The sequence below is a fragment of the Gobius niger genome (assembly GCF_951799975.1).
Source record: "Gobius niger genome assembly, chromosome: 20".
Classification (NCBI taxonomy): domain Eukaryota; kingdom Metazoa; phylum Chordata; class Actinopteri; order Gobiiformes; family Gobiidae; genus Gobius; species Gobius niger.
The window spans coordinates 15093061-15120374 of record NC_136871.1 but is presented as its reverse complement, the minus strand read 5'-3'; the positions used below and the strand labels follow the sequence as shown (position 1 = coordinate 15120374).

The 27314-nt window shown below is 40.9% G+C and overlaps 4 protein-coding genes and 1 long non-coding RNA gene across 6 annotated transcripts in view; 3 read left to right on the top strand and 2 right to left on the bottom strand.

Moving 5' to 3' along the window:
• The window catches only part of LOC306979880, a 32448-nt gene extending 21455 nt beyond the window's left edge, over nt 1-10993 (bottom strand). The window contains exons 1-2 of the long non-coding RNA XR_013793968.1: nt 10918-10993; nt 10393-10539 (exon numbers count right to left, since the gene is read on the bottom strand). This is a non-coding gene — a long non-coding RNA (uncharacterized lncRNA). The remainder of the gene's footprint in view (nt 1-10392; nt 10540-10917) is intronic.
• On the bottom strand, nt 5313-6971 carry LOC306980188 (transcription factor MafB-like). Its single transcript, XM_079579452.1, has one exon. The coding sequence runs from the start codon at nt 6511-6513 to the stop codon at nt 5638-5640; it is 876 nt and encodes a 291-aa protein (XP_079435578.1). The 5' UTR covers nt 6514-6971; the 3' UTR covers nt 5313-5637.
• Nucleotides 8733-11237, top strand: LOC306979879 (DEP domain-containing mTOR-interacting protein; the record flags this gene model as incomplete). Its single annotated transcript, XM_079579021.1, has 9 exons — nt 8733-8819; nt 9201-9379; nt 9563-9686; nt 9803-9981; nt 10138-10344; nt 10414-10548; nt 10657-10727; nt 10929-11033; nt 11112-11237. Exons 1-9 carry the CDS (start codon nt 8737-8739, stop codon nt 11235-11237), a joined length of 1209 nt encoding a protein of 402 aa, XP_079435147.1. The 5' UTR covers nt 8733-8736.
• A 237-nt stretch (nt 11238-11474) lies between these two features.
• Nucleotides 11475-15466, top strand: adnpa (activity-dependent neuroprotector homeobox a). Of its 2 annotated transcripts, XM_079579020.1 has the most exons (5): nt 11475-11814; nt 12131-12243; nt 12329-12421; nt 12495-14768; nt 14820-15466. In XM_079579020.1, exons 2-5 carry the CDS (start codon nt 12136-12138, stop codon nt 15069-15071), a joined length of 2727 nt encoding a protein of 908 aa, XP_079435146.1. In that variant the 5' UTR covers nt 11475-11814; nt 12131-12135; the 3' UTR covers nt 15072-15466. The 2 variants fall into 2 exon arrangements, with proteins under 2 accessions (XP_079435146.1, XP_079435145.1); XM_079579019.1 differs by having other exon boundaries at nt 12495-15466.
• Nucleotides 15467-15739: 273 nt separating this feature from the next.
• Nucleotides 15740-25615, top strand: LOC306979985 (bcl-2-like protein 1). The gene is made up of 3 exons (XM_079579172.1): nt 15740-15896; nt 24052-24670; nt 25027-25615. The coding sequence occupies exons 2-3, from the start codon at nt 24155-24157 to the stop codon at nt 25165-25167; spliced, it is 657 nt and encodes a 218-aa protein (XP_079435298.1). The 5' UTR covers nt 15740-15896; nt 24052-24154; the 3' UTR covers nt 25168-25615.
• The last annotated feature ends 1699 nt before the right edge of the window (nt 25616-27314 follow it).

Sequence of the window (27314 nt, the reverse complement as noted above, 5' to 3'; positions counted from 1 at the left end):
TAAATCTGTAGTGGCAAAAGCTTCATCTCAACATATAAAATGGAGAACAATACTTGTGCATTATTTAATGTTTTGTTTCTCATAATTCATGTCACATCTGAAACATAAATCAGACTTTACTCTCAAACAGTAGCATTTTCTCATGGTATTTTTCTACTCTACTCACATTTGGGTCACTACTTTTTACTTCTACTAGAATAAAATTATTCTAAATTAACATATACAGATACGTCATATTTTTCTACCCACTTTTGTTCATGTACAGTACAACTGAGTATTACAAACCTGCATTTTTAGAAATACGGGTTGTTCTTTATAAGGCCTTTCAAAGCGATTCAGTGTATGAGGGTTCAGTGAGTAAAAATGTAATCAATAAAGAAGTATAGATACAGCAAATGTTGTCATAAATATTGAATAATCTGCAAAGGCTCTGACGAATTAAGTCGCATGGTTATGCCCATAATACGAATTGTGACATGTCATACTGTTCACTTCCAAATAGTTTTATGATATATTTTAAAGTAGTAATGTCACCCGCAAAACTTCTTCAAGGTGTGGTAAGTAGCAAGTGGAGTGCTTATAAAATGATTAGTCACACATCAGTGTCATTCCTTGACTTAAGTTGCATTTGCTGTTCAGGTGTTTATCGCCTCTATTAAAAGTTCAGCCTGACTTTTATGTTTCTGTCATGCAGGAAGACGCTTGTATAATTATTACATCCAGTGGTTAGCCCTTTGCTCCACAGACAAAGTCCAGGGGCTTTAATTTGACAGGACTTTGACACACATCGCTCAATGAAGTCTACTGAAACGTGACAAGCAGTTTATCACCGGGCCGTCCTATCAGGTCCCTGCGAGCACATACACAAACACGCAGAACACAACATCCCAGGAGCAGCCGGGTCTACACGCCACAGCCAACCAGAGGCCAGCACCAGCTTTATTGTCCTGAGAGGCTACATATTAATCCACTTAACAAGATCCTCAGCACTTCATCATGTGATAACTTTATTCATTACCAGTAGTTTCCCTGTAATTACCGTGGACCTTTAGGATACAGCAATAAAACACTGTCAAAGATTACTTCACAAAACAGAGAAGCCAGGTTGTTCGAGAAAAACATTTAAGCTTTAAGAAATCTGGTGCTTTGTATTTACAGAGTCATAGATAAATAATACATCCAGGACTACACTGAAAGACAAGTATATATATATAGCCAGTTTCATTATTGGACAAATAGCTGTAAACCAGAGGCCTTGAAACTAAACTAAAGCTTTCTCTTCAAGCATAGCAGATTGAATTCTTTGGGGTTTTTCTTTTCTTACTATCACTAAATGGTACTACATGGATTTGACAAAGAGAGCTTACAAGGAAGAGTTTTAACCTTAAAAGATCATTTATACCATGTTACATTCGTGTGTCCATGGAGATGTGTGGTCAGTGCATGATTCAGAGTGTCACAACTGCAGAGCTAGTGGACATCCTGAACGGAAACCACAGCCGTCAAAGCTCCTCTTTCCTGCCACATACAAGGAACACTCTCACAAGTCACTTGACTGCGCACTCATATGGGAAGTGAAAGAGGAAGGTCCTCGTCCATCCTGTCCTCTACTCCAATCTCTGCTCTAAGCTTCACGTGAAGCTGTGCTCAGACCAACGCCAATCAACTTTCAGCGTTGCAAAACAACAAAGAACTGGCTTGGGCTGGAAAAGTCCTGTCACTGGAGGTCAAATGTCTGACCCAGTGACATTTACCAGTAAAAGATTAGTAATCATTATTTTAGATGGCTCATTGATCAACTGTGTCTAACAGTAACTCCACTGATTAACTGAACTAATAGTTTTAAGGGGGCAAAGTGAGGCCCTCGTATCTAATCTGAGAATGGGTAGTAGATGTTTAGACAGTGTGCTGTGGAGATTGTTGGACCGAGCTGCTCCTCAACCCTCCTCTGTGTTCTCTGGTGCCGCTGTGTGCAGCCTGCTGCCGCTGCATTCCTGCACTAGCCAACACAAAGGCATTCCTCCTGTCTCCAACCTGGGCCTTGGACTGGCCTGCTACAGATACTCCCCAAAAACAGTACAGCTTGAGTTATCAAATCATACTGAACCCTTTTTGGGCTCACTAATTGTAATCCATTTTTTAAACATCTCTTTTTTTAAAAATCAGACTTAATTAGATATACGACAATTCGGCAGAGGGGGCTATGAAGAGAGTGAGAGCGCGATGATGCGTCCTCTGGCTGCTTTATCATGCAGAGAGACATTTTTCCATCTCTTCGCTGTATGAGAAAGTGCTAGCATGTCTGTTGTAAAGCGATTGGCTGCTCTTTAACTTTCTGTCTTGTTGCGATGCCACAGCCGTGCAGACACCTTTCCCTCCTGCTGACTCAGTAGGCAGCCCGAGGCGCTGTGGGCTCGGGGTGTTGATGGGGAGGAGGGGGTGAGAGCGAGGCTCCCACATCAGCCTGGCCAGCCTATCACATGCGGAGGAAAAGAGCTGGCTAATCGTTTCTACAATGGCACCCTGCACACTGTGACACACCACCATAAACCGCTCTCTTCACGCTACTTCTCTGTATTCACCACTATTGCGTATAGGATCACATGTAACGCACGCCAGTGATGCACATACAACGCCTTTGAAGAAAATTAGCTATTACAGAGAATTAATGAGGATCTGCATCCCAAAGTGAACAATAGCGAGATAAACAATGCATGAGTGTATGGTGGAAAAATACTCATGGGCCCCTGCAGCTTTCAAATACCTTTTAGTGGCTGCAAAATAACATAAACTGTATGTAAGAGCTGTATATAAGAAAAAAACACTTAAAGGAAATAGCCACAAATATGAATTAGTGTTTGCAGTCAAGATTCAAAGATACATGTTTCCTTGTACAGCATTTACTAAGGACGGTTCACGCAGTGCTAGAATTACTTTTAAAAAATATGTATGTTTTTGTTGTTTACAGGCACATTTATATGTACCATCTTATCTTATCTTATCTTATCTTATATTTTTGGCACCGCCATCACCATTCATTCCAATATAAGTAGACTATAGTAGACATGTGACAGGACATTTGTCAGTGTCTTCCTTGTGTTCAGGTCAGTGACAGCTCTACTGCACCTGTGCTGTGATGTCTGAGAGCACAGAGTATTATGGGGCGGTGGTGTGGGGAGCATTACTGCCAGGGGTCACACATGAAAAGAGAAACTGGTTTCCAGGCTAAAAGGTATGCAGCCATTAACAAGGCCATCTGCTCAGTCACACAGTTGGAAAGTGAACGTTGAAGAAAGTGCCCTGAGACTGTCACACAACAGGAAGGTGGATAAGGCCCCAAATTATAAACTTTACAAGATACAAGCCCCGACTTTGGCAGTAATTGCAAACCTTCTAGGAAAATGGCACCCATATTGATTTTTTTGGGGTCGGCAAACAGGATGTTCTGAAGCACAAGGTCCAAGGCAACATTTATGCCAAAATTCACATCCACAAAATATACATTATCTGCTCCATTCACTGTGAGATTTATCAAATTTAGTTTATCTTTTCTGTGGTTCTCAAGATAATACCAATATAAGTGTCAATAATGGGTTTAAGCCTATGTTCTTTTTTTTTTTTTTTGCAGATACTGAAGAAAAAAAGCTAAAGATTTCCAAACTCCATAATCCACATTCCCCACTGCATTTCCTGTGTGTCTGTTTTTCTAATTGAATGGACATTTATAAAAATTGAATGGGTCATATAAACAGTTGTTCGCTCACATTTATTCACAGATTAATCTTACCCACTGGACTATCACTTTTTTCATTTGTTTTGTTTAACTGCTATTTCACGCTATCTTTCTTTTATCTTACTTCACTGAGAAAAAATATATAAAATAAACAAAACACTCTTCTTAAAGAGTGTCCTGGCCAAGAGGCATCTTAAATATAGGTTACATTCATGCATACACACTCAGTCCTTGCAATATTAAATAGTAAAAATTTAGGAATAAAAAGAAAAGAAACATTATACTGTGTTCAATGAATCAAACAAAGCATTTGCAGCATGGAAATTCTTCTCAAATTTGTAAAAGTCTCTTGAACATATAGAAAGAAACCAACTGAGCTTCAAGTCGGATTGGAGTTCATTCCAGGAAAATGGTGCCGCGAAGTTGAATGGCCTTTTCTCCTGCTCAGTTCTGACTCGTGGTACAGACAATACAAGAAAGTTCTGAGATCTCAGGTTATAGTCGCCTGTACTCATTCTTTCAAAAAGCACACAATGAAGTGTGAGGGCATTTAGGTTTGAAATGAACCTTAAAGACCCATCGTACACAGGATCAAGAAAGCCTGGGGAAAACGATTCTGATGATGCATGTGTAAAAATGAACACTATAGCTGTGGCAAAAGCAGACACTAGCCTCTTTTTTTGTTGCAAAGGAAAGATTTGATTCTAAAATAAATATCTAATTTCAACCTTTTCATCAGCTGTTGGATAAGTGGGGTACAGAAGAGTGCTTCATCAAAGTAAGAATCCAAGATTCTTGTTATGTTGTAATATGAGGCAGATATTTTACTTATCCTCTGTGACCAGCATTAATTTTGTCTTCTCAGTGCTTTAGATAATAAAAATATCAAAAAATTCAGAGAATTAAAAGCTTGTTGCAGTTTGCGAAGAGCCCGACTCTGATCTAAAACAATAAAGAATAGTGTCATCTGCATAAAAGTTACATTTTTCCCGTATCATTTTCATGTACCTATATTACACGTGTTATTGTACATTCAGAAGAATGCATAAGAGAGGGCAACATTTGTTGAAGTCCGGCAGGTCTGCAGTGGCGGCCGGAGCTTCTTCCTCTGTGGATGTTGTTGATGTGAGTGAGGAAAACATGAGTGGGGAAACCTGATTTCCACTCCACTTTATCTGCCGGCACCAGTCAGCTCCGAGCCTCAGCCATAGGCCCCACAGGAAGCAGCACTCCACAAGGTCAAAGGTCAGATGAGGAGAGAAAGCCCAATTCAGTCATAATTTAAAATTGTTTTGCTGAAAGTGGTGAGTTGGTTTAAGCTATCGCAAAATATAAATAAGAGCAAAATAATTCTTACTTTTGTCTTGAGGATTTATTTGTTTTTTAGGCTTCAGACACTATAATAGCATTACTATGTGTCAGTTACCTTTGCAAACATCGTTTTCGTGAAAAGCAAAAGCTATTTTGCTTTCACAAGCAAATACCGTCTTCTGACAAAATGTGTGACATTGAGATAGAAATGCAGATGAGACATTGATTGAAAAAGTCACTTTAGGTTTATTGATCCTAAAGAAAATTAAAAATACAGTGTGTAAAACGGCATTTTATAATTATAATAAAAAGACACAAAAAGCTTCATCTGTCCAGCAGAATAAACTTAAAATATGAAAGCCTAATTTTCAACAATGTTCTTTGGCAACAGAAACACAACTAAACAATGAGAAACTCTGAATCACTGGGGGGCAGTAACTGAGGATTAAAGGGAATATTCTCTGATTCAAGTATCTTTAAGACAAAGTATATAAATTGGCACACATGGCCTGCATGCATGTCCTCTGGCCACTCAATAGTTCATATACGATCTGGACCCAGTCCCTCTCAGTCTGTCACAGCCCACGCGGGGCTCACATGAGGTACTCTGGGGACGACGGACTGTCACTTGTAGAGCCCGTTTCGCGGAAGCAATTGGTCCCGGACAGTTTCTCACACTTCATTTTATAAGCGTCCCGTTCACGAACTAGTCTGTTGAGCTCGTGCTTGAGCTGCTCCACTTGCGACACAAGGCTACTCTTCTCATGCTCCAGAATGTGCTTTTGCTGCACGCGCTTGTAGCGGCAGGACTGCGCGTACCCGCGGTTCTTCAGGGTTCTGCGCTTCTGTTTGAGTCGCATCACCTCGTCTTTACTCAGGCCCCGGAGCAATCGGTTGAGTTCGCGCACGGACATGGACACCAGCTGGTCATCGGAGAAGTGCATGTCTGGGTTGGAGCGGCGACTGTGTGACTGCTGTGGGACGTGGTGCGCTCCAAGAACTTCATCTGGAGACTGCGGAGACGCGCTGCGCAGATCGTCCTTAATGTAGGGTTCGTGGCAGTGGCTCTGCAGGTCCGGGTAATGCACTGGCTCACTCATATGCCCGTAGCCCTCGTACTCGGGCTGGAAGGGTGGCTGCTGTGGATGCGCATGGGGGCCCTGCTGTGCCGTGGCTCCGATCAGTGCTTCCACTGCGTCTTCGGGCGTCAAGCCAAATGCTTGCGGGTACATCTGCTGTGGGTAAGCGCTGCCCTGCATCCAAAACTGTTCTCCACCAGCGTGGCCTCGTGGCTCGTTCAGGTGAAGATTAGGAGATGAAGGGACCGAGTTGCAAGGTGTGCTACCGGGTGTGGAAGACACCGAGTCCGGTCTTAGTTGGTTGCACGGCCCGACGAAGGTTCGCTCCATGCCCTGCATAGTCTCCTTCTTCACGCCAAACTTCATCAAGTCAAAGTCGACAAAATCCATGGAGTGCAGTCTCAGCTGAGCTCGATGCTCAAGAACTGGCCGCTGTCAGTTCATGCACAAAGAGCTTCTTTAGAAGGCTAAGTCCAAAGTTAGTCTGTGCGCAGACAGAAGGCGTGCGTATGCTGTGCCCAGTGGATAGTTGTGCCACAGTCGGTGCACTGTGCCTGATCCTGAGGAGCGCACTTTCCTCATAAATGAACCCGCGCGATGTCACGCCTCCAGGACTACACCTCCGCGATACTCACCAATAAGAACACACAGGAGAGCTTCATTTGCATAAAACATGAGGAGTGTGTCTCCTCGGGCTCTTCGTGACCATCATTTGACCAAAACCTATAAAGCTGCACGATAGGCACTATATGTCTTTTGTGTTGACCTTATCTGCCACAGCTTTCTTTTCTTTCACCTGAAAGGTTTTTCTGTCATACAAGTTATCCTCAATTTAACTTTATAAAGCAGGCCTAACAACACCAACAACAACACACAAATTTACATCCAGCTTTACTAAAAATATAAATTCTGGTTCTAGCTTTCAGAGCCTTGCATGGTCAGACTCCTTCTTACTGTCAGTGATCTGGCTTTGAGGTCTGTGGATCAGAATCTGCTGAAAGTTCCACACACTATTTTTCATACTTCCAGGCTATTGCTCCTTGGCTTTGGAATGTCTTTCGCCCTCTTTGCGCTCAATTGACTCTGTTGACACCTTCAAGAACAAACTTAAGACTCATCTATTTGTTCCAGCTTTTAATTAGCTACTTTTGGACAGCTATGATTTTGTATTGGCCTTTTATATTGTGTATACTTTCTGATGTTTTTTAACTGTGTTGTGAAAGGTGCTATTTAATAAAGCTTACATGAATTCCATTTCATCCCATAAACAGTAATGCTGCAATTTCTCTGAGACAATACCATGTAACCTGTGTCAGTAAATTATGCTTATAGGGCCTCGATATAGGATATTTATTATTTCAGTCACACACAGACAGAGAAACATTTGCCCACCTTGCCGGTGAGAATGCAGTGAGAGAGTGAACGGGCACAATTTCAGTTTTTGGGCTACTTCACAAGTCCTCGAGTTGTTTCCAGGCTTCAGATTATCAGCAGCACAAGCTCTGCAATCACACATCAACTTCCTCTGCTCCTCTGCCTCTTTTCAGCTCTACATCTCTCACAGCTGTTTAGACTGACACCCCATATCAGACTTGGGGGAAGCTCCTGACATGACTCCACTTGGCCATAGCAAGCGTAACACACGGGAAGCTTCACTGACAAGATAGACGGCCTGAAAACCATGTCAGCCAAATGTGAGCACGGAAAGCCATTGTTCAAAACTGGGAAAAGAATATAGAGCAAGGACACGCAAAGCCAAGGGTAATCACGACACCCCATGTTAGTCCTCAACATAAAAGAAAAACAAAGGCAAAAATAAAAAATGAACATTCACCCGTCGCGTATTGTGAAAAAGTGATAAAGTTCCCCAAAGCAGCCAAGCATATTCTCCTTTAATATTGCATAAAGCCATTGTATATAATATAGTTTGCTAGGAACAGTTAGAAATATTAAAGGTTCACCATAAAATCATACTCATTTATATATTTGCAGATATTACATTATCAAACTCTTCGTCAAGGTAGTATGATTTTTGTTGTGAAGCTTCTCATTTGAAAGTATATTGATGGAATTTTCATCTTTGGAAGCAAGAAAACAACAACAGTAAACAATAATATAATCTAAAATATAAACTTAATCATTATAAAGATAGTACTTGACAAATCAAACAATTTAGGATTCAAATAAATAAAAACGTACTTTGTCCACCTCATTTTCTTTCACTTTAGTTTAAGAGCTCAAAATGAATTGAGAAATAGGTTTTTCTTTTTTCTCGAGAGAGTACCTGTGCAATGCTGCCATCTGCTGAGCTTTCTTCGGCAAAACGTCATATTTCAACAGGATCGGGTGCCAAAACCAACTCTGAATTACAAGACACTCAGCAACTCTGAAGATATGCAACAATATAAATCTGACACAATGAAAAAGATCACCTTACTGAGCAGATAAAGTAGAGAACCCACTTTTTATTTTATTTAAGTGGGTTGCCTGTCTTGGTCGTTCCTTTTTGTATATGCAACATCATCCCCACATGGCAGAAGGACTATTTTGTCAACACAACGGTTGAAAACTTTGAGATAGGTCCACTTGCTAGTCAGTCTCTACAAAACAAACATGGAGCGAACAAGTAGCGTTCGGAAAAAAACTTTGGCGAGACAGCATAAGGCAGAGGTTATGATTGCTGGAGAACAACTCAGGTAGGACAGGCTTATTTATCATTATTTAAATTTAAAAAAATAATCATACAGCATCTTCAGAAAGTTTACAAACTGCTTTTAATGGCTTCAATATTAATATAGCATCTGAAACCAGAATTATGTAAATTTATAACACTAACCCTAAAAATTAGTAAAAAAAGTACTCAGACTTTATACAATAAATCCATTTGTGCTGTTTTTAAATGTTCATATTGGCGTACATCTATGGCATATTTCTTTAATTTCCCATGATACAGAAAGGTACGGCCTCTTAGCGTCAGTGTAGATTATTTTTTTTAAATTATTTTCAGAATAAAAAGCTGGGGTTGAATACTTCCTGAACCCACTGTGTATTTGGCTGTGTTTTTTTTCCTGTGCCAGGCTCAAACTTCATGATGGGAAGCTGATAAAAGAAAGACGGTACCACCTCAGGACATATCCCAACTGTTTAGTGGGACAGGAGCTAATAGACTGGTTGTTGAGCCACAAGGAGGCTCCAGATCGAACAACAGCAGTGTGCCTCATCCAACACCTCATGGATCATGACATTGTGCACCATGGTAGGACAATGGAAGTAGAGCTGTCATATCTATAATTAATTATTATATATAAAGCAATCAACAAAAACTTTTTTAGGGGGGAATACAATATTATGTGTTCAAAATAAAGTTAAAATATTGTAAAAAATAAAAATATTGTTCTATTGACGACCTCATTTGATTTCTCTTCTTTGTCCTACACAGTGTGTGATAAGTATTCTGCATTTAAAGATGCCAAACGACTTTATAGATTCCGCAAAGATGACGGCACATTCCCCTTCAACACTGAGGTGAAAATATTCATGAGAGGACAACAACTGTATGAGCAGTAAGACTGAATGCTTCTGGAACTCCTAACCTTCAAAATAGGAAATAGAAATAGACTTTGAACAGATTAGTTTGTGGTGAATAAGAGATACAGCTCATCAATGTCCATCTCAACAGACTGATAGGGGACAAGAACTCAATCCTGCAGCTGAGAGAGGAGCACGGTGTGGCCTATCAGCGAGCATTTCCAGGATGTCAGCTGATAGACTGGCTTATTCAGAATGGAGAGGCAGAAAGCCGCCGTCGTGGGCTGGAACTCTGCCGAGCGTTGCAGGAGCATGGAATCGTTCAGCACGGTGAGGGCGCTCTTCTTTAACCCTATGCTATTTAAAGGGTACAGGCTGAAATGTGTTTCTAGCTGATGCTGTAGGAGCAAAATGTGAGACAAAAAAAAATAAAAAGTCGAACTTAATCCTTAACATTTGTCTGTTCTTTATATGTTCTTTGTATAGTGTTCAAAAAGCATGAGTTTTTTGACAGTGGATTGCTATATCAGTTCTGCATAAACTTTCGTCGGCGCCGCAGACTATCTGAACTGTTGAATGAAACTGAGCAAAACACTGAAGAAGGATTGATATCCAGAGAAGAAAACCACCATCAAGACAGTCCATTTCTTATGTGTAAAAACTCCCTTCATGATGAAAGTGGTTTCCACACTGGTATATTACCATTATACGATGTTATCCATATTAAAAACAATGACTTACCAGCTTCCTCCCTCATTATAGCAGGGCATCATAAAGAATTGAAGCCTGTCACAGCTGGTCGCAGAGGCAGCTTGAACTCACTTAAGAACCGGTCTGATTTTTCTTCTTTTACCACACTGTCTCCTTCCTCTGTGGTCCAATACAACCCTAAATCAGGTAAGAATATTTAAAATGTTTGAGCACTGAACCTTTGTTTTCCCTGTAAATTGCTAAAAAAAAATATATCTTACAATAACAAACACACCTAACCTTGCATTGTTTTAGTGATTAATCGAAATTTCACATGTGAAGAGTTATTGGCACCTGGCGCGCCATTCATCAAGAAGGTGTTGACGGTTAGTGGATAAATCTGACTCACGTTATGAGTACATTTAGAGGGTTACATTCAAAAACGTAAACAAAACATAAATGGTTGGAAATAGATAGATCCACATAGTTCTAGAGATAATATCATCAGATTCCGCAATTAAGCCAAACTGCATTTAAAACCCGACCATAAAGATATTGTGTGTGATTTTCTCTCACCACAATTGCAGGTGATTGGAGATGATTTAGGTTGGGGGTTTGTGGTCAGAGGCACAGCTCCTTGCTATGTACAGGCTGTTGATCCAGGAAGTCCAGCAGCAGCTGCAGGCATAAAGGCAAGATGAAATTACCAAGGCCCCTAAAGCACAAAGCCTAGAGTAAATCTGCCTAACTTTATGCTTTGTTCTTTTTAGGTGCGTCAGTTCGTGTGCCAAGTTAATGGACAGTTTGTACTGTACATGGACTACAGAACAGTAACCAAGCTGGTAATGACTGGAAATCGCACTGTTGTCGTTGAAGTTTTGGAGCCTCTGGAATAATTGGTTAAATGTTTTTTTTTTTAATGCATGTTTGATGAGAAATTAAATCACAGGAAATACCTGTGATACCTGCTTCATAATCATTATTATGAACTGATGATATTATTATGAATAAAGTGAATTAAAACATTAATAACATAACTTAAAACAATTATATAATCATGTTTTTACATCGTACCATAAAATGTCCAGTCAAACAGCAACTTCCGTTGTGTTTTTTTCTTCAAGCGACGCCATTTTGGGGTGAAATTGGCTCCAGTCTTCAGCAGAGCGGGAGCTCGTGGGCCCGGGGCCCAAAAGGAAATACGAAAAACTCGCTGGCTAAAAGGGGGTTTGCTTTGCTCGAAATAATACCAATATTTAGACATCGTTCTCCTTTCGCGCTTGTCCAAGATTGCGAGCTAAGTGGAACATTTGGTGATGTCACGGCTACCGAGCTCGTTTGCTAAGCCAAATGCTAGCTGAGCATCAGAACCGGCTTGGGCTCAGCGCTGCTGCACCTCCCAGCACACAGCGACCTCCTTTGTTAATAGTTTGTTCAGCGAGGGTCTAGAGTGAAGCTTGGCTATACCACAAGGTACGTAAATGCTATCGATCGTTTTTATAAACCAAGCGTATTGGCCATTAGCCGGCATTTGAGCGCTGCATTATGGGATCCAGCGGTGTAGCATGGGTGGTATGAGAAGAGCCAGTGAAGTTAGCTCCTTGCTAACTTGAACAACGGATGCACACTGGCAACAAAAACGATATATTTACACTGTTTAATATGGGACCAAATGTGTAATTGTGGTTTGTTGATGGCCATATCTTGTATATGGGTGCATTAACAAGACCTAATGATGATGACCGGGAGTGTTATAAACGTATCGCTTGAAGCCTTCTCTGTTTTATAGGAAATATGTATCAACTCCCAGTAAATAACCTCGCCAGGATCCGCAGGGCCAGGAAACAAGTGAAAAAAACTCTTGGAGACATTGGTCTTGAACTATGTAAAGAGGCTGTTGAGGTGAGTTTAATCTTGCTATTCTGACATACGAGCTCTGGAATGTTATTCTATATTGTCTATATTGTGTTGTGTTTGCTTTCAACAGGATTTTAAGGATTTCTGTCCTGATGAACAGTTTGTCCAGGGCACTCTCTGTCTGGACCTTTGTGCGTGGGATCCCTCATACTCTAAAACACAGGTGTGTCTGTTTCTCCAATAAATGTTTATGTTTTGATAATTATGTTATTTAAACTTTTATTTCTATATTTTAGGTTTACAGATCGAAACCCTTTTGCTGCACTGAGTGTTCATTTTCATCCAAATACTACTCAGGCTACAAGAATCATTTTCGTAATGTACACAGAAAAATCTTTGATAACATACTCCTCAACTGTCCTTACTGTACGTTCACTGCTAGCCGAAAGAGTATGGAGATCCATATTAGAATATTTCATCAGTCCAGGTTGCCACAACCTAGTACAGCAAATGCCATGCAACAATATACCACCTCACAGCAGTCTGGATGGAGACAGAAAGATCCGCCCTTCTTTGGAAGAGGCAGGCAGCCGGATAGTATGGAAAAACCTGTGTACTATTGCAAAAAGTGCACATTCCGAGATTCACTGTATAATGTTGTGCGGCGTCACATCTATAGGGAGCATTTCCAACATGTCGTATCACCATATCTTGCTATGGCACCAAACCCTTCTGTTAAAAATGGGGTGAGCAACACCATTCTTTGTAAACGTTGCCAGTTCTCCACACGCAGTTATGAAGCAATAGTGCAGCATGTTGTGGAGTATCATGAACGCATTGGAGCTCAGGTAACTGCCATGGTTGGACATGCTAATATGATGGTCGGCAAGCCTCAAGCTTCACCTTTAACGTCGCAGAGGGTACCGGTAATCACAAATAGAACACCTCCTCTTCCAACTGAGCATGGAGTGCAGCCAGTTATTGGCTATTTAAAACCAAATGTCACAAAAACCTTCTCTCCTAATGCACCAAATAGAGCGCGTAGTCTACCAGGCAAAAGCACTTTGGCTGAAAATAATGTTCCATTGACACATGTTAACACAGCACAAACTCAGAAATGGAAGATATGCACCGTTTGCAATGAGCTCTTTCCTGAAAATCTCTACAGTGCTCACTTTGAGAGTGCCCATAAGGCAAAGAAAGTATGGGCTCTTGCAAAGTATATAATGAAAATACACAACTTCACTAGCAAATGTTTGCTTTGCAACCGCTATTTACCCAGTGATACACTGCTAAACCATGTTTTAATTCATGGACTGACCTGCCCTCAATGTCACTCTGCTTTCCATAGTGTTGAGAAACTTATTGAGCATGGGACTATGGCTCATTTAACGCCCTTTGATGGCCCCCCTGGAGCTTCACCTTTGACTTTTGATCTTGCTCTCAAGCAAGATAAGTCAAGTAATGTACAGTTGCTTGTTCTAACTTTCAATACAAATGAGTCGGCTAACGGCCAAGATGACACTTTGCTACAAAGTTTAGGCTTGACAAAAGCAACAACTACAAACATATTTGAGAAAAAAGGACAACCTATGGCTAAAAACGCACTTCCATCCATGTCCAGGAAACATGAAATGGGAAAGACTCTGTGTCCGCTGTGTTTTACTATTCTCAAAGGCCCAATCTCGGATGCTTTGTCTCTGCATCTGAGGCAGCGTCACCAAGTGCTCCAAACAATGCATCCAGTTGAGAAGAAGTTGACCTACAAGTGCATTCATTGCTTAGGAGTGTACACAAGCAATATGGTAGCCTCCACAATTACACTTCATCTTGTGCAGTGCCGAGCTGTTGGTAGAAGTCAGGCTGCCCTGGCTTTAAAATCTCCTTTGACTCTTGGTACATCTGGAGCAGGATTACTTAAAAGGCAACTTCCAATGCAAACCACATCCATCCCCAAGAAGATGAAAATGGGCAAGGACTTCTCAGTCACTAGTGGTAGTCAACTAGACCATGTTGACCTTGCTCTGGATCCATCCAGTTATGAGCACAAGACGTATGAAGCCAGAAAAGACTTCTTGACTGCTTACTTTAACTGCCGTCCCTATGTGTCTGCCCTGGAAAAGGAAAAGCTTTCAGCTAAACTGTGGCTTTGGAAAGCTGACATTGCCGGCCATTTTTCAATCAAGCAAAGGATGTGTGAAAAACATTGTAAAGATTCAAAGGCATCTGTGTTGTTGGGCTTTGACATGGAGGCTCTCAGCAAAGTAAAGCATGACATTATTTTTGAAAGCCGTATCCCAGAGACGAGCTCAATGCGAAGAAATATGGCTATAAAGTCTCGTGTTCCCAATCCTGTTCAAAATAAGTTAGAAACTCGCACAGGCATGGAGACCATTTCAATTGACTCAGACAGTGAGACAGAAGTGGAGAACAAACATGAGGACGGAAGTATTGATCCCAAGGAAACCCATGTCGATCAAACACATGCTGCAGACACTATGGACGATGAAAAAGAGGTTGATATGCCTGTGTCTGAAAAAGAGGTTGATATGCCTGTGTCTGAAAAAGAAGTTGATATGCCTGTGCCTGAGATGGAAGTTGATATGCCTGTGTCTGAGGAGATCACAAATGAGACAAACCTGTGTGAACCTGAGACCATAGAGGGAATGGAAAAAGATACAGAAGATGAAACACTGTCTACAAAAGAGACCCAATGTGAGACAACAACATTCGAAGTCAAACAGGAGGACTCTGCACAAGAGAAATGTGTGTCCACAACAACAGCTGAACCAGACAGTGCAGAAGAAATTGAATGGGTAACAGAAGAAAACCCATCTCCTGCAGATGAGGTTCAAAATGAGGCGCAAGTTTAAAAACAATGGAGTCAAGGAGGGTGGTGATGATTGCAGAGGAATGAGACTCCAAAGAATGCTAAGTAACAATATAACATTCAAATAACATGGACTGTGACTTTAAAGGAATCTGCTCCAGAAAAGGATAGCTCTGTAAATCGCTCAGAAGAATGCTGGACAGATTTGAGTGTACTGAAATCTCACAAAGGGCCAATTGTTTGCTCCTGACCTGTTTAATTACAGATATCAACACTCTGCGACTTGTTTTAACTCTAAAATGGTTAAATAAAATAGGCCTACTTGTATTAGGCTTTCATTGCTGTACATGTATTTTGAGTTAGCTGTCAAAGCATTTATCAGACAGATTTCTTTTCTTTTTTTTCTTTTTTTACTTCACTGAATTGTTGACCGTGCTTTTACATTTATTGTTGTAGAATATGTACACATTTAATAAAGCCTGTTTAATAATTTTGTCTTTCCTTGCAACCTTTTGAACTTCAATTGGAATTAAGGTACACATATTTATGATCGTAAAGCATTGTTGGTGAATAATTGGCCATTCTAAATAAATTCAACGTTTCAATTTCTAAAATAATCATAAAAAGATCACTTTGCTTAAAGCACCTTTTTTATATATATATACACACTACGTCTTACTTCCGGTGTTGCTTACTTTTTAGTGGCCGCGGATAAGGGCGGGACTTCCTGTCAGCGTGCATCACTGTTCAGGCCACGGAGTCTGCAGCTGCAAAAAAAAAAAAAAAATGTCCGTATTGTGTCTACGCTGCGAAATACAGACTGCAACGAAGATGTAGCTGCACGTCTGAGAAAGGATTATCTTAACAGGTAGAAGCACCCCACATACGAACAGCCTCGCATCATGTTTGTCTCCAGAAAGGCACTGGTTTTGAGCCGTCCCTCGCTTAGTAGACACCAGCTAGTTAGCACATCGAGCTAAATTCGACGGCTGCAGTTGGCTGTCATCAATCGTCACAACAATATTTTAGCATTTTTGCTTTATTCAGACGCTTAGCAACAGCAGGATTAACTTAAAGTATGCCGAACCCGAAGCGCCATAGATTATTTTGTGATTGAAAGCAGTGCCCAAAAACAAACAGACGCAATCTCACTTTACGATTTAACACTGACAGACCTGAAATCTCCTAGTAGGTTAGCCTTCTAGGGTCTTCTGGCTGCATCTTTACGCGATCAGCAAACCAGTCAAGTCTATAACCTGTATAGGCTTAGATTTTCTAAATTTGAGGCATTATTAGAGCGTCTCATACAAAAGGCGTCTGTGTGCTGTATCTTTGTTATTTTGTCCTAATCTTTCGTCAGTGTTTACATTCACATTGACCAAAAAAAAAGTTAAGGACATGAATTAAACACAAACTAAATGTCTTTTTTTTCTACAGTAGTGGACACATCTGTTTCCCCCTTGTAGTTGATTTAATTGAATATCTTATATGCCAACATACACATTTAGTTTCTGCTACATGTTTGCCATTATTAAAGGGTATCTAACCCCCCCTTCCAGAGGCTCAGTCTGAGAGTGTCAGATTTGAAAATCTCAACAGAAAAGGGGCGTTGCCTGGAGGACTAAGGGGCACGCGGGAGGGGTGAGGGGTGGGAGGGGTTTCGGGGTCTGATTGTCAGGCCTGAGTCATTTGACTAATGATGCACTCGCAACGCTCCTCGTAAACAAAGTTCGAGCACAGCGAGCTAACTTATTTAGCAACATGGTGAGACAGCTCTACAGCTCTCTTTACACAGGACAGGCATCGTGGCAGACAGTGGCCTTGTACCCGAGACTGCTCTGAGGCGCGGGGTTATTTTATTAGTGATTCCGCTGTCATTTACAAAGCTAACGGCTTAGCATTGAGCTAGATCGATGTTAGCATCGCAGCTAAGGGACCAAACGTAACTGTCCTGGCTGCTTTCAGAATCTACCGATCTATTTTAGATGTAGACTTTTCACTGTGGTCTGCATAAGCATTGCAGATGTATCTCAGTGTCGCAAGCAGAGAATGTGTGAGGTATAGAGACTTGATTATATGTATTACAAAGCTTTTTTTTATTTCTCTCACAGCAAAGTGCACAAAACATGTCACATAAAAAAAAAAATATTGTGCAAGAACACTGTCCTAGAAATAGTTTTCGGTTGGTCATTGAAGATAAAGCAGATAAATCATCCATGTTTATCTAAAGGCTTAACTAAGGGTCTGTAACATTAGGCTCTTGGGTCCACAAAGTCATTTCTATTACTACATTTAGTGAATTACAGGTTTAACCAATGTAACACACGCACTGAACTACCACTAAAAGATGAGTAAAGGCTATAATAAAGTCTTTACATGTATGCTTATTTAGTTGAAATAGTGAAAATGATAGATCTTATTTTTTTGGTAAGTTTTCTTACTTAATTTTGTACTTCCTGGCTTTTACAACATTGCAATTACCCAATGCAATTTTTCTTTTGTTAATCTTACTACGACAATATCAATCAATCAATAATGACAGTTTATATTTCATTTGAGGATCAAGCTGCATGTGGTACTCTATTCACTTAGTCTACCTAGATGTGTGCAATAAACAAATTGAACAAATACAATTTAAATTAATACTTGCCATACAAGATCGAACTTGACTGTTTAATACTTAATTTATAGAATCAGAACTAGAACACACTGAACTGAATTTTTAAATGTGGCTCGATCATCCATCAAACTTTAATACGCCTTTTAGATTGATATCATTACAGTTTTGAGGGGAAAAGGCATTAAAAACATAGCAGTAAAGCTGAATTCTTGCATCCACAGTTGAGCTACAGGATGGCTTAAATTAACCAAGTAGCAGTAGCTCATGTACAGTATGCTGCATGCATGCAGGTCTTCTCAATGCACGGGAGACAAAGTTGACTTCTTATGGCTATACAGTTGTTGGGTTGCAGGTTAGTGTTCTAAAGGCCTATAATGTTATATAGAGGTACAATTATTTCATTTTTGAGGAAATGTTTGGTCTTGTATAAGAAAGATAATGGACCCAGTGACTGAAATTAGTGATCATTTTTGTAATTCATACATTTATTTTTTTGGCTGCAACTTGTGAAAGTGTAATGCAGTTAATATGAAAAACTGGCTCCTGCCTCCCCACTGGGGAGTGTGACATCACATTTTAGAACCTGCAACCCAGCAATACCAACTAAAATAATTACACATGCACCATTAAGTTTTCAGCTTCTAGAGACAAAGTGGTGCTGGTTCTACCTCACCAAACCATCCTGTGAAATATCTGACAGAAACAGCTAAAGGCTTCATTTTGTTCTTGGATTGCTGATCAGTGTCTACAATTAAATCTTGCATGGAACATTGATTTCATCTACTATGTTGTCCAGTGGCATGTCAGCTTATAGAATTCTTCATATTGCAATGTTTACTCCCATCGTTCTATATGTGGTTGGCGACTGTCCTTGTCCAATGTGCCTCCATTTCCAGAAACATTCTTTCTTTGCCCGATAGAGAGGTCGTCTGAAAATGTGAATTGAAATGCTATAAAAAAATTAAAAAAACACACAAAGACATGAATTACTTTAAAAGGGAAGTCTGTCATCAATATACTGATCAAATGCATCACCGTGTGATCCGATACATACAGTGGACATGAAGAATGGTTTGCATGCATTTTCTCCACCTCTTTCTCCACCTCTGACACTGCATGGACAAGAAAAGTCTGTTACAACTCAGCATACATTTTTGCGTGCAAGATGTGTTAGCATCATTATAATTTACATTTAAAATATAGTCCTCAATAAGGCACAAAACTGTTTTCAATGAGAAGAAATATAAACCACTTGGGGAAATAGTAATATAAACAAAATGATAGGTGTCAACAAATGCATTTATTGGTCAACACTAAAAACGATTCTCCCACTTACTGGTGTAAAATACAATACTCCTATGCTACATTTGTTAGAATTTTAATGCGAGTTGAGCAATATTGTGATGTGCTCACCTACAGGTACTTATGACAGTTCAAATGAGTGGCCAGTCCTGTCTTGCACACACCTCAAGCTGGAAAATCCAGAAAACCACTCATACACGGGCTTTTTTCATCCACTGGACTTTGGTTCATGGTTAGCCACTGCTCTCAGGCAACACAGTCTGCATTCTGAAAAGATTTTGTTCCATACTGCCAGGCCAGTCTGAAAATATAATAATGCATATTCCACAGTCAATCCATAATCATCTGAGAATTCTAATGATAACTGGTGCATTATTTCCCTGTAATCGCACAGTTTGTCTGAAAATCATCTTCTATATCACTCTACTGCAGCAATTTCCACAGTAATGATTAAAAATTAAGCTACTATTGTTGTGGAAGTCGCTTTAGATAAATCATCTGAAAAAACTGACTCTGCGTTGTGCATTAAACCTGTGTAATACACAGCTTCTTGTTGTTTAATCCTTACTTATTCTACATTTGCTAAACTAGCACTATAGTCTAGCATTATAAACTAGCTATGTAATCTACGTATTATATTTGCCACACAAAATAATCAAGCCAAAACTTAACATGCTCACCTTATGTCCTCTTGAAAAATCTGGACCTGTGCCTGCTCACAGCCTCCTGCTTGTCTGGCCTCTCATACTGGGCACAGAGTGGTTCAGGCACAGGTACTTTGTCTGTGTGCTCCTGGTATGGGAGAGGATCCTCAACCACACTTTCAAACAGCAGGGCCATTAGTTGGTCAATGTAGACTGTAAACAAAGCACAAAACATTTGTCTTTGTAAAAGCATTGGTTGTGTTGTTTTTAATGTGACATACCTGAGGTAGCTCTGGTCTTCAAGGCTCGCACGGTGTAGTCGCCACGTTTGTACTTTGGGTACACTATCGCATACCGCAGTACACCTTCAAGTGTTGTAGCATGTGACCTTGTAGCATTTTCATTGTAGTGCAGGGCAGCAATTTGCAACCTACAACATTTTTAGGTACAGATTCACACAACATTTTTTTTTTTTAAATGTATGTATGTATTACCTTGCTAACATTCCTCTGAAGGAGAAGCCTGCACTTTTGGGGGAGAACCTAATTATCAGGCTGTGGAAGGCCTCAAGGGTTGACGTGTGGTACACCGGGCTGATTTTCTCCACATCCTTCACAAAGCGTGGAGCCAACACAATGTCACTGAGCCTCTCACATGCTGCTGTGCCTACAGAGTAAATTACCATGACATAATTGTAAAGCAATTTTTGTTTCGAATGACAATGCCAACCTTACATTTTTGAAATGTACATAAAATACAATGAGTAAAGGGCCAGTATTACTGATAACAAATGCAAAACTTACTTGGTTTGAGCCACACTCTTGACCCTTCCCCAACCAGAGGCCCGTGTAGGCACCGAGGGAACAGGGCATTGTCGTGCGTGTGCACATTCTGCATGTGGTTGGCCACAGACGTCCACTTAGCGACAGCCTCTTGTCCCGAGGTGGAAGTCGAAGCTGCCCAATAGAGGTGATTTACCACGCTTTTTCTCCACTGGCCAGCGTCCTGGGTGCTCTTTCTCTTTGCGAGCTCATCAATTTTTTTCCCAATTCCTAGAGTTAAAATACATATTTACTAAATGCAGAATAACCATAATATTACACAGCATTCCCCAAATGCATACCCTTTCCCATGTGCCATGGGTCAAAGTAGTGCCTGATTTCCTTCTTTTCCTCCCTTAAAAACTTTTGCACGCCGGTGTGTCGGTCCGTCACAATGGCCTCCACATTGACACCCCTCTCTTCCAGCATAGTCAGACTCCGCACAAAGCCCTCCTTCTCCATGCGCACGCTGTTTCCAACCTCATTGCTCTAATAAGACAAAAAATAAATTAGGTGCTGAAATGCACAGAGTGATCCCAAATTACATATTGAAACATTCCTTGAATTCCATTACCTGGACTAGCTGGATGTCAATGACTTTGTTATTACTGAGATTCATCATCGTGTAACTGCCATATTTGGCCGAATGTCCTACACGAATGCAAGTTGTACGTTAGCTGACTTTTACTTCTGATAAATGTTAATGAAATGTATTTACCAGGTGAATCTGCCCGCATGTCCCCACCCAGTGACACAGAGCCGCTTTCAAGAGCCTCCCTGATGAGGTCCTCCTGCTCCAGCTTCCACTGCCAGTTGACCGTAGGGATGAGGAGCTTTGCCTGATGCCTGTAGAAGCACTGCTCTGACAGTCCCTGAATATTGAAGGCCCTCAAGAACTATAAAAGGAAAAAATAGGTTATCAACTGATAATAGATGGAAACAAAATCCAAACAAAATAATTTGTGCTGTACCTTTGAAATCTGGCTAAATGATGAGCCGGTGAACAGCACAGCAGCACAGAGCTGTAGGTTTCCTGCTGGGATGTTGTTCACCATGGGCTGACTGGACCACTGACTGGAGAACTCACAGCGAGGACACTGTTGAGTGACCCGAAGCAGTGTGCCGATGGTGATGGTGTCCACAGCACAGCGACCAGTGCAGACAGGACAGCGCCTGAACAGCTCCAGCAGTTGGTCCTCATGAACAATATATTTTTTGTCCTTGTGTGGAGGGACTTCAGTGGGAATGCTATATAAAATAAAGGATATTTCATCCCTCAAAAAACCAGTATAACCTGTATATATTTTTTCTATTAAAAAGCTAGATTTCCTTTGTACCTTGAACAGTTCACAGTGCTGGCACTGTCATCGATGTGGAAGCTGGGGTCAGACGCTGACACCTCACACCTTCTCCTTTTTAAAGGTGTAGAGGCTGCTCTGGGACTGTCAGGAAGAGGGATTTCCATCAGGTCCTCAGTACCACAACCGACGCTTGTGTAAGCGGTCCGGGCTTGAGTAGCTGTACAAAACACAAACAAAATAAACAAACATGTTAAAAATGGCCGTAATTATCATTTACACAAAACAGAGTGTTTTTAGAAATAAAATGACTGTATAAACAATAAAAAGAGATATCACCTTTGCTTCGCCTGCTCGGCTTCACATTGGCCTGGACACTTGCATGCCTTACAATGACTGGATCAGTCTGGCAGCCAAATTCTCTGGTCACTGGCTGAAAACGTAAAAATACATATTATTTTTAAAATGTACACTACAGAAGAAGGGTAATGTGTTACATTTCCTTAGTGCATTTAATTGTTGTCTAATGCAGATTAGTGAACGTAAGCCAACATATGGATCCCAGCACCTGAGCACCCAATAACCATACGGTCCACCTGGAGTGGTCAGCCCTCTCGCCCCTCACTGACCACGATCACATATCACACGAGCGCGCGCGGAGCCACGGGCACCTGCCCGGTCAGTTTAGCCACACATTAAATGATAGCTATCCGTTAGCTTTATAGGTTAGCTTGTAGATGCACTCACGTTTTGCGCGGCTGTTGTCAAATATGAAAGCTACTGTCATCGCGAAAATGTAGACTAGTTTGGTGCTCAGTCTCAAGCACAATTACGCGCGGTCTCAGCGTAACTTTATTGTGCAGACTGATGCATTAGCCACTCCCGCTAGCTACAAAAGGCTATAAAAGTTCACATGTCATAATATACAGCGGTGTAACTGTCAGCTCACCGTCTCATGCGGTTCATAGCTCTCTGTTTGAGCGGGGTTAGAGAGTTGCCAGGCAGCTGATGGATGCAGACTGCTGTTCCTCTGCCCAAGTCAAGTGAACGAGTGCGGGGCGCACCGCTTGGAGCACACGCAGACACAAGCCTCACCCAGTGCATAGTTTATTTACACGCCAGATCCCGCATTGTTTGAGACACTACTACAATCTATTTCAACGTGCACTATCGAAATTCTACTTACATGACATTAGTAGCAGTTTTAGGTTGTTATTATTCTCACTCACCTCAGATTGGCGCCTGAAATCGTCCTGCTGGCGGGGCAGCAGTGTCGGTGGGCTCAGTCGTGGAAGAGCAAGGGTGGGGACTGCCTCATTCTTCAAACGAAGAACCTTACTGTAGCCCAGCTCAAACTCCAAGGAGTTGGCGAAGGAATCGCAAGTAAAATGTTGGTTGCAAACTCCAGCACGAGGCGGGAGTTCGCAGTTTTCCCCCAGGCCAATTGCGCGCAGCCACTGGCGCCTAATTTCTAAGTCCTGAGGAAAGTAATGTAAACCTACAGAACTATGACAACCTACAACACTACACTTTCTCCCCATCCTAACAAACAAGACTACAACACTACACCTAATATTACACAATACAGAACACTAAATACAGCTAACCCAGCTAATTCTTATGCTAAATGCTACTAATCTCTCACTAAGACTAAACTACAACTAAATCTAATAACTATCTAAACTACGACAAGCTAATAAATCTAACTAAAAGCTATGCTAATAAATCTAACTAAAAGCTATGTAATAAATCTAACTAAAAGCTATGTAATAAATCTAACTAAAAGCTACGCTAATAAATCGCAAACCTGAAAATCGATATAAAGACACTCGCTATTCCAAACTCCAACTCGCTACGGGGGCGTGTGCGGAGCGGGCTGCTTTTATACTCCACAGAAGAGAGGCCGCTGACGTCGGCGCCCTCCTGCTGACGTAAGCGCCCCGCTCAGAGCTAATCACGAAGGAAACCAACAGTAAAGCATGTAATGCACTCGATAAGGTGCAGATGGCGCCACACAGACGGTTTTGGACACAAAGACAGGATTTCAACAAATATGCACTAAATTGTTAAAATAGTGACAAATACGTGTAGACAACACTATAAGATACCCATTTATACAACTTAGCTAGACAAAAAAGTTGATTTTGGGGTTAGTTGTTCTTTAAGTGTTCATATTGGTATCAAGGAAGGGGAGTTCATATGTCCAGACAGACATACTCACATATTTCTTTGTTTGGTTACAACATAGAGTAACACGTTTCGGCATAAGCCTCCCTCAGAGCGTTTGTTCATATTGGTGTTAACAAATATTTTTGCTTGTGTCTTTGTTTACACACAGGTGATAGAGCTTCAGATGTGACAGCCGGTATTCAGCAATGACGGGACAAACCATGGGGTGCCACTAGGCTGGTTTCGCGTTGGTGATCCACAGTTTGGAAATAATGTCTCACAGTAATCGAGAGCTGGTTGAGTTCTTCCTAAGCTACAAGTTATCACAGAAAAACTACCCGTGCTCTCTGCTCGTGTCAGACTCCGCTCGGGTCCAGTCTGATGGAAACAAGGCAGCTTGCGTCCTGAACGGTCTGCTGTCCAACCCCAATGGCAGTAGACGAACTCTGACCTCCCAGTCTCGTGATCACGTAGAGGATGTTAAGACTGCACTCCGGGACTCTGCAGATGAATTTGAAGAGCTGTTCACACAAGCGTTCAGCAACCTTTCCTCCCAGCTTGACATCACTCCTGATACGGCTTATCACAGCTTTAAAAGCGTCATGGACGAGGTGTTCAAAGACGGGGTCAACTGGGGACGCATAGTGGGTCTTTTTGTTTTTGGGGGGGTCTTGTGTGTGGAGTGTGTAGAAAAGGACATGAGCAATCTGGTCCCTCGCATCGCTGACTGGATGACTATCTACCTGGATGAGAATATCGCCTCATGGATCCAAAGCCAAGGGGGCTGGGTAAGTACCATTGTCCCCAAGTCCAGTGACTAAGCACATCAATCCTAAATACACTTTTTGGTTATTCAGATCACCCTGCTTTTAAATTAATAGATATCAACATCCATCATTTTATGGAGTACTAGCAAACATTCTCCATAGAGTAACTTTAGCTAAAAACAATGTAAAAAGCCAGTGTAACAAGTCAGTCACTACTGGTAAAAATAATTCTAACACATGGTAGTGCTCTAATGCTTTTAATACTCATTTGTTTATTACTATAGAATCCACAAGGGATCCCAGAAAGCTTAGAACTACTGAAATGTGAGATAAATTGATGTCCAAAAATAAAGCTAACATAACTTTTTATATTTCAGGACTGTTTTGCTCAAATCTTTGGGCAGAATGCTGCTGCAGAGGCCAGGAGATCTCGGGAGACTCTGAAGAAATGGCTGCTAGTTGGAGTGGGGTTGCTAACAGGAGTGCTGGTCGCTATGCTCATCGCTAAGAAACAGTGAAGGTGCTCTACCCAATTTACTACAGCACGCCTAGAGTAATGCTACGCCAATAAAATTTACAACAACCCGTCTAGATAATGTTTACAAAAAGCTTAGCCAGTGCATTCACTGATGGGATCTGCACTCGCCATCATGGCCTGTTGGAGTGGTAATAATGTAGCTTGGTTAGCACTTCTCACCCGCTGTGTTGCGTAACTTTTTCTCTTTTTTTTTAAATTCACAGCAGAAATTTTTGTATTATGTAACTTCAGACTGGAATTTCTTTACACCTTAAAATGATAAGCTAAAATTAAAAATAAGCAATTTAGCTTGTTCAGTGCGATTTTGTTGATTCAATTGTGTGTTGTATCCCAGGACCAATTCTAGATGCTCACAAACTGACAGTGTGTGTTTCCTTCACTTGTACAGTACTGATAAGCTCCTTTTTTGGCTGTACTGGAGTTTTAGGCATGCTTCAAAAATAAATATATTTATGTTTTTGCTTGTGTCTACTTTTACTTTACTGACAAATCATCTGTCCAGTTTCAATTGTTAAAAGTGATTAATCTGGTCAACCCTGCTATGTTTGTATGTGATTTAAAATCCATGTTTCTTGCAGCCCATATTATTGAATCTGCATACTTTGGGTGGGTTAGACTATTTTGCGACCGTTTGTAGAACTTGTCCCACTTTTACTTCTTTTTGAGGTGGTCATAAGTTACACCCATGATCACACAAGCCCAGCCTTGTGCATCACGCTCTCACTCCCTCCAGTGAAAGGAAGTTCCTGCAGGGTTTTATCATTTCCACTTGGGGGCGGGCTTGTGCCTTTAATCGCTGGCCAAATTTCGAGTCTGCCCTGAAAGTTGATTTGCATAGGCCTAACACACTAAACAAATGCTAATAAAGCCAAATGGTTAACCTGTTACCTGCCGTAACCTGCCCTGATCAGGGGGCTAGGTTTAGGATAAAGGTCCTGGCTTTCAAATCAAAATAGGTATCACACTGGCATATCAGGTTGTAAACCCTCCAGTCAATATGCTTTACATTTGTATAGAAATAACTGTTTACCCTAATCCTAACCCTAAAGTGGCAGTTAAGTGGTTAAGAGCCGGACAACTCATTTTTAGCTGTTAAGTTTATGAGCGATTTATTCTGCCCCAGTGCCACGGTTCTAGTGGTTGTTCTTGAGTGCGTTTGAGCCGGCCTGTGGTTGCTAGTCAGTAACTCTCATTTAATGTCATTTCCTCAGAGTAGGCTATAGCTGGTAGCCAGACACAATAGCACGGGATTAAATTATGGACATCTAACATTTACTAACATCCTTAAGCTTTCTATTGTTTGATGACAAAATGATCATTTGGCATTTAGGCTTTTCCTTCTCTTTATTGTTCTTGATATAAAATTTATTCATCAAATCCCATGAAACCTTGAGCACAGTTTTCTGTAGGTGCAATGGGTGGTGTGTCAACCTTTATCACAAACGTCCTCGAGCCTGCTGATTTAATTATGTAGAAAATCTGGATCTTTTTTTTAACAATAATTTCGCAAAACAAAGTCGATATTATCATGCATACTATTTTTGCTCTCACTATAATACTAACTAACTAAAATCTTACTATAATAAATATTAACAATGCACCAACCCTATAGGACCTGTGGTTTGAAACAGCTCTGCCTACTTGCGCTGTGTTCAATATATCACAATATATAGACAATGTAGTGTTATTGAGTACTTCACATACGCATTGCATCGAGGCACCTGTATTGTGATATGCAAATAATAATAAAATAATAATATAAATACAATCAATTTAATATGCTTTTTTGACCCCATGTTTTTTATAAGGCCTCACTTTTTACACATATAATAAAACCTCCATTTAGTATCCCATGAGACAATGTTTCTTTCATGATTCATGATTTATATTAGAATATGTAGTAATATAGTATTGTGAAGTTGTTTGCAATACCCAGCCCTACTTCCTACAGTCAGTGGACTTGTGACACTAACGCTATAACACTATATTCCATGGACTTAGTGATAGATTCTCAGACCAAGTCATAATTTCTGCAGAACTGAAAATTTGCATTGGGCCACTGAACACTTTATGTCAAACTGTTGGCGAGGCCTGCACAAAGAGGCCACTACAAAATTGTGGTCAGCT

Bases quoted from the DNA above. Each gene is read 5' to 3' on its own strand.
- LOC306979985 (XM_079579172.1), top strand. From the start codon at position 24,155: ATGTCTCACAGTAATCGAGAGCTGGTTGAGTTCTTCCTAAGCTACAAG. The intron at 24,671-25,026 runs GTAAGTACCATT...TTTATATTTCAG, and splicing joins TCCAAAGCCAAGGGGGCTGG to GACTGTTTTGCTCAAATCTT.
- LOC306980188 (XM_079579452.1), bottom strand. From the start codon at position 6,513: ATGGATTTTGTCGACTTTGACTTGATGAAGTTTGGCGTGAAGAAGGAG.
- adnpa (XM_079579019.1), top strand. From the start codon at position 12,136: ATGTATCAACTCCCAGTAAATAACCTCGCCAGGATCCGCAGGGCCAGG. The intron at 12,244-12,328 runs GTGAGTTTAATC...TGCTTTCAACAG, and splicing joins TATGTAAAGAGGCTGTTGAG to GATTTTAAGGATTTCTGTCC. The intron at 12,422-12,494 runs GTGTGTCTGTTT...TCTATATTTTAG, and splicing joins CCTCATACTCTAAAACACAG to GTTTACAGATCGAAACCCTT.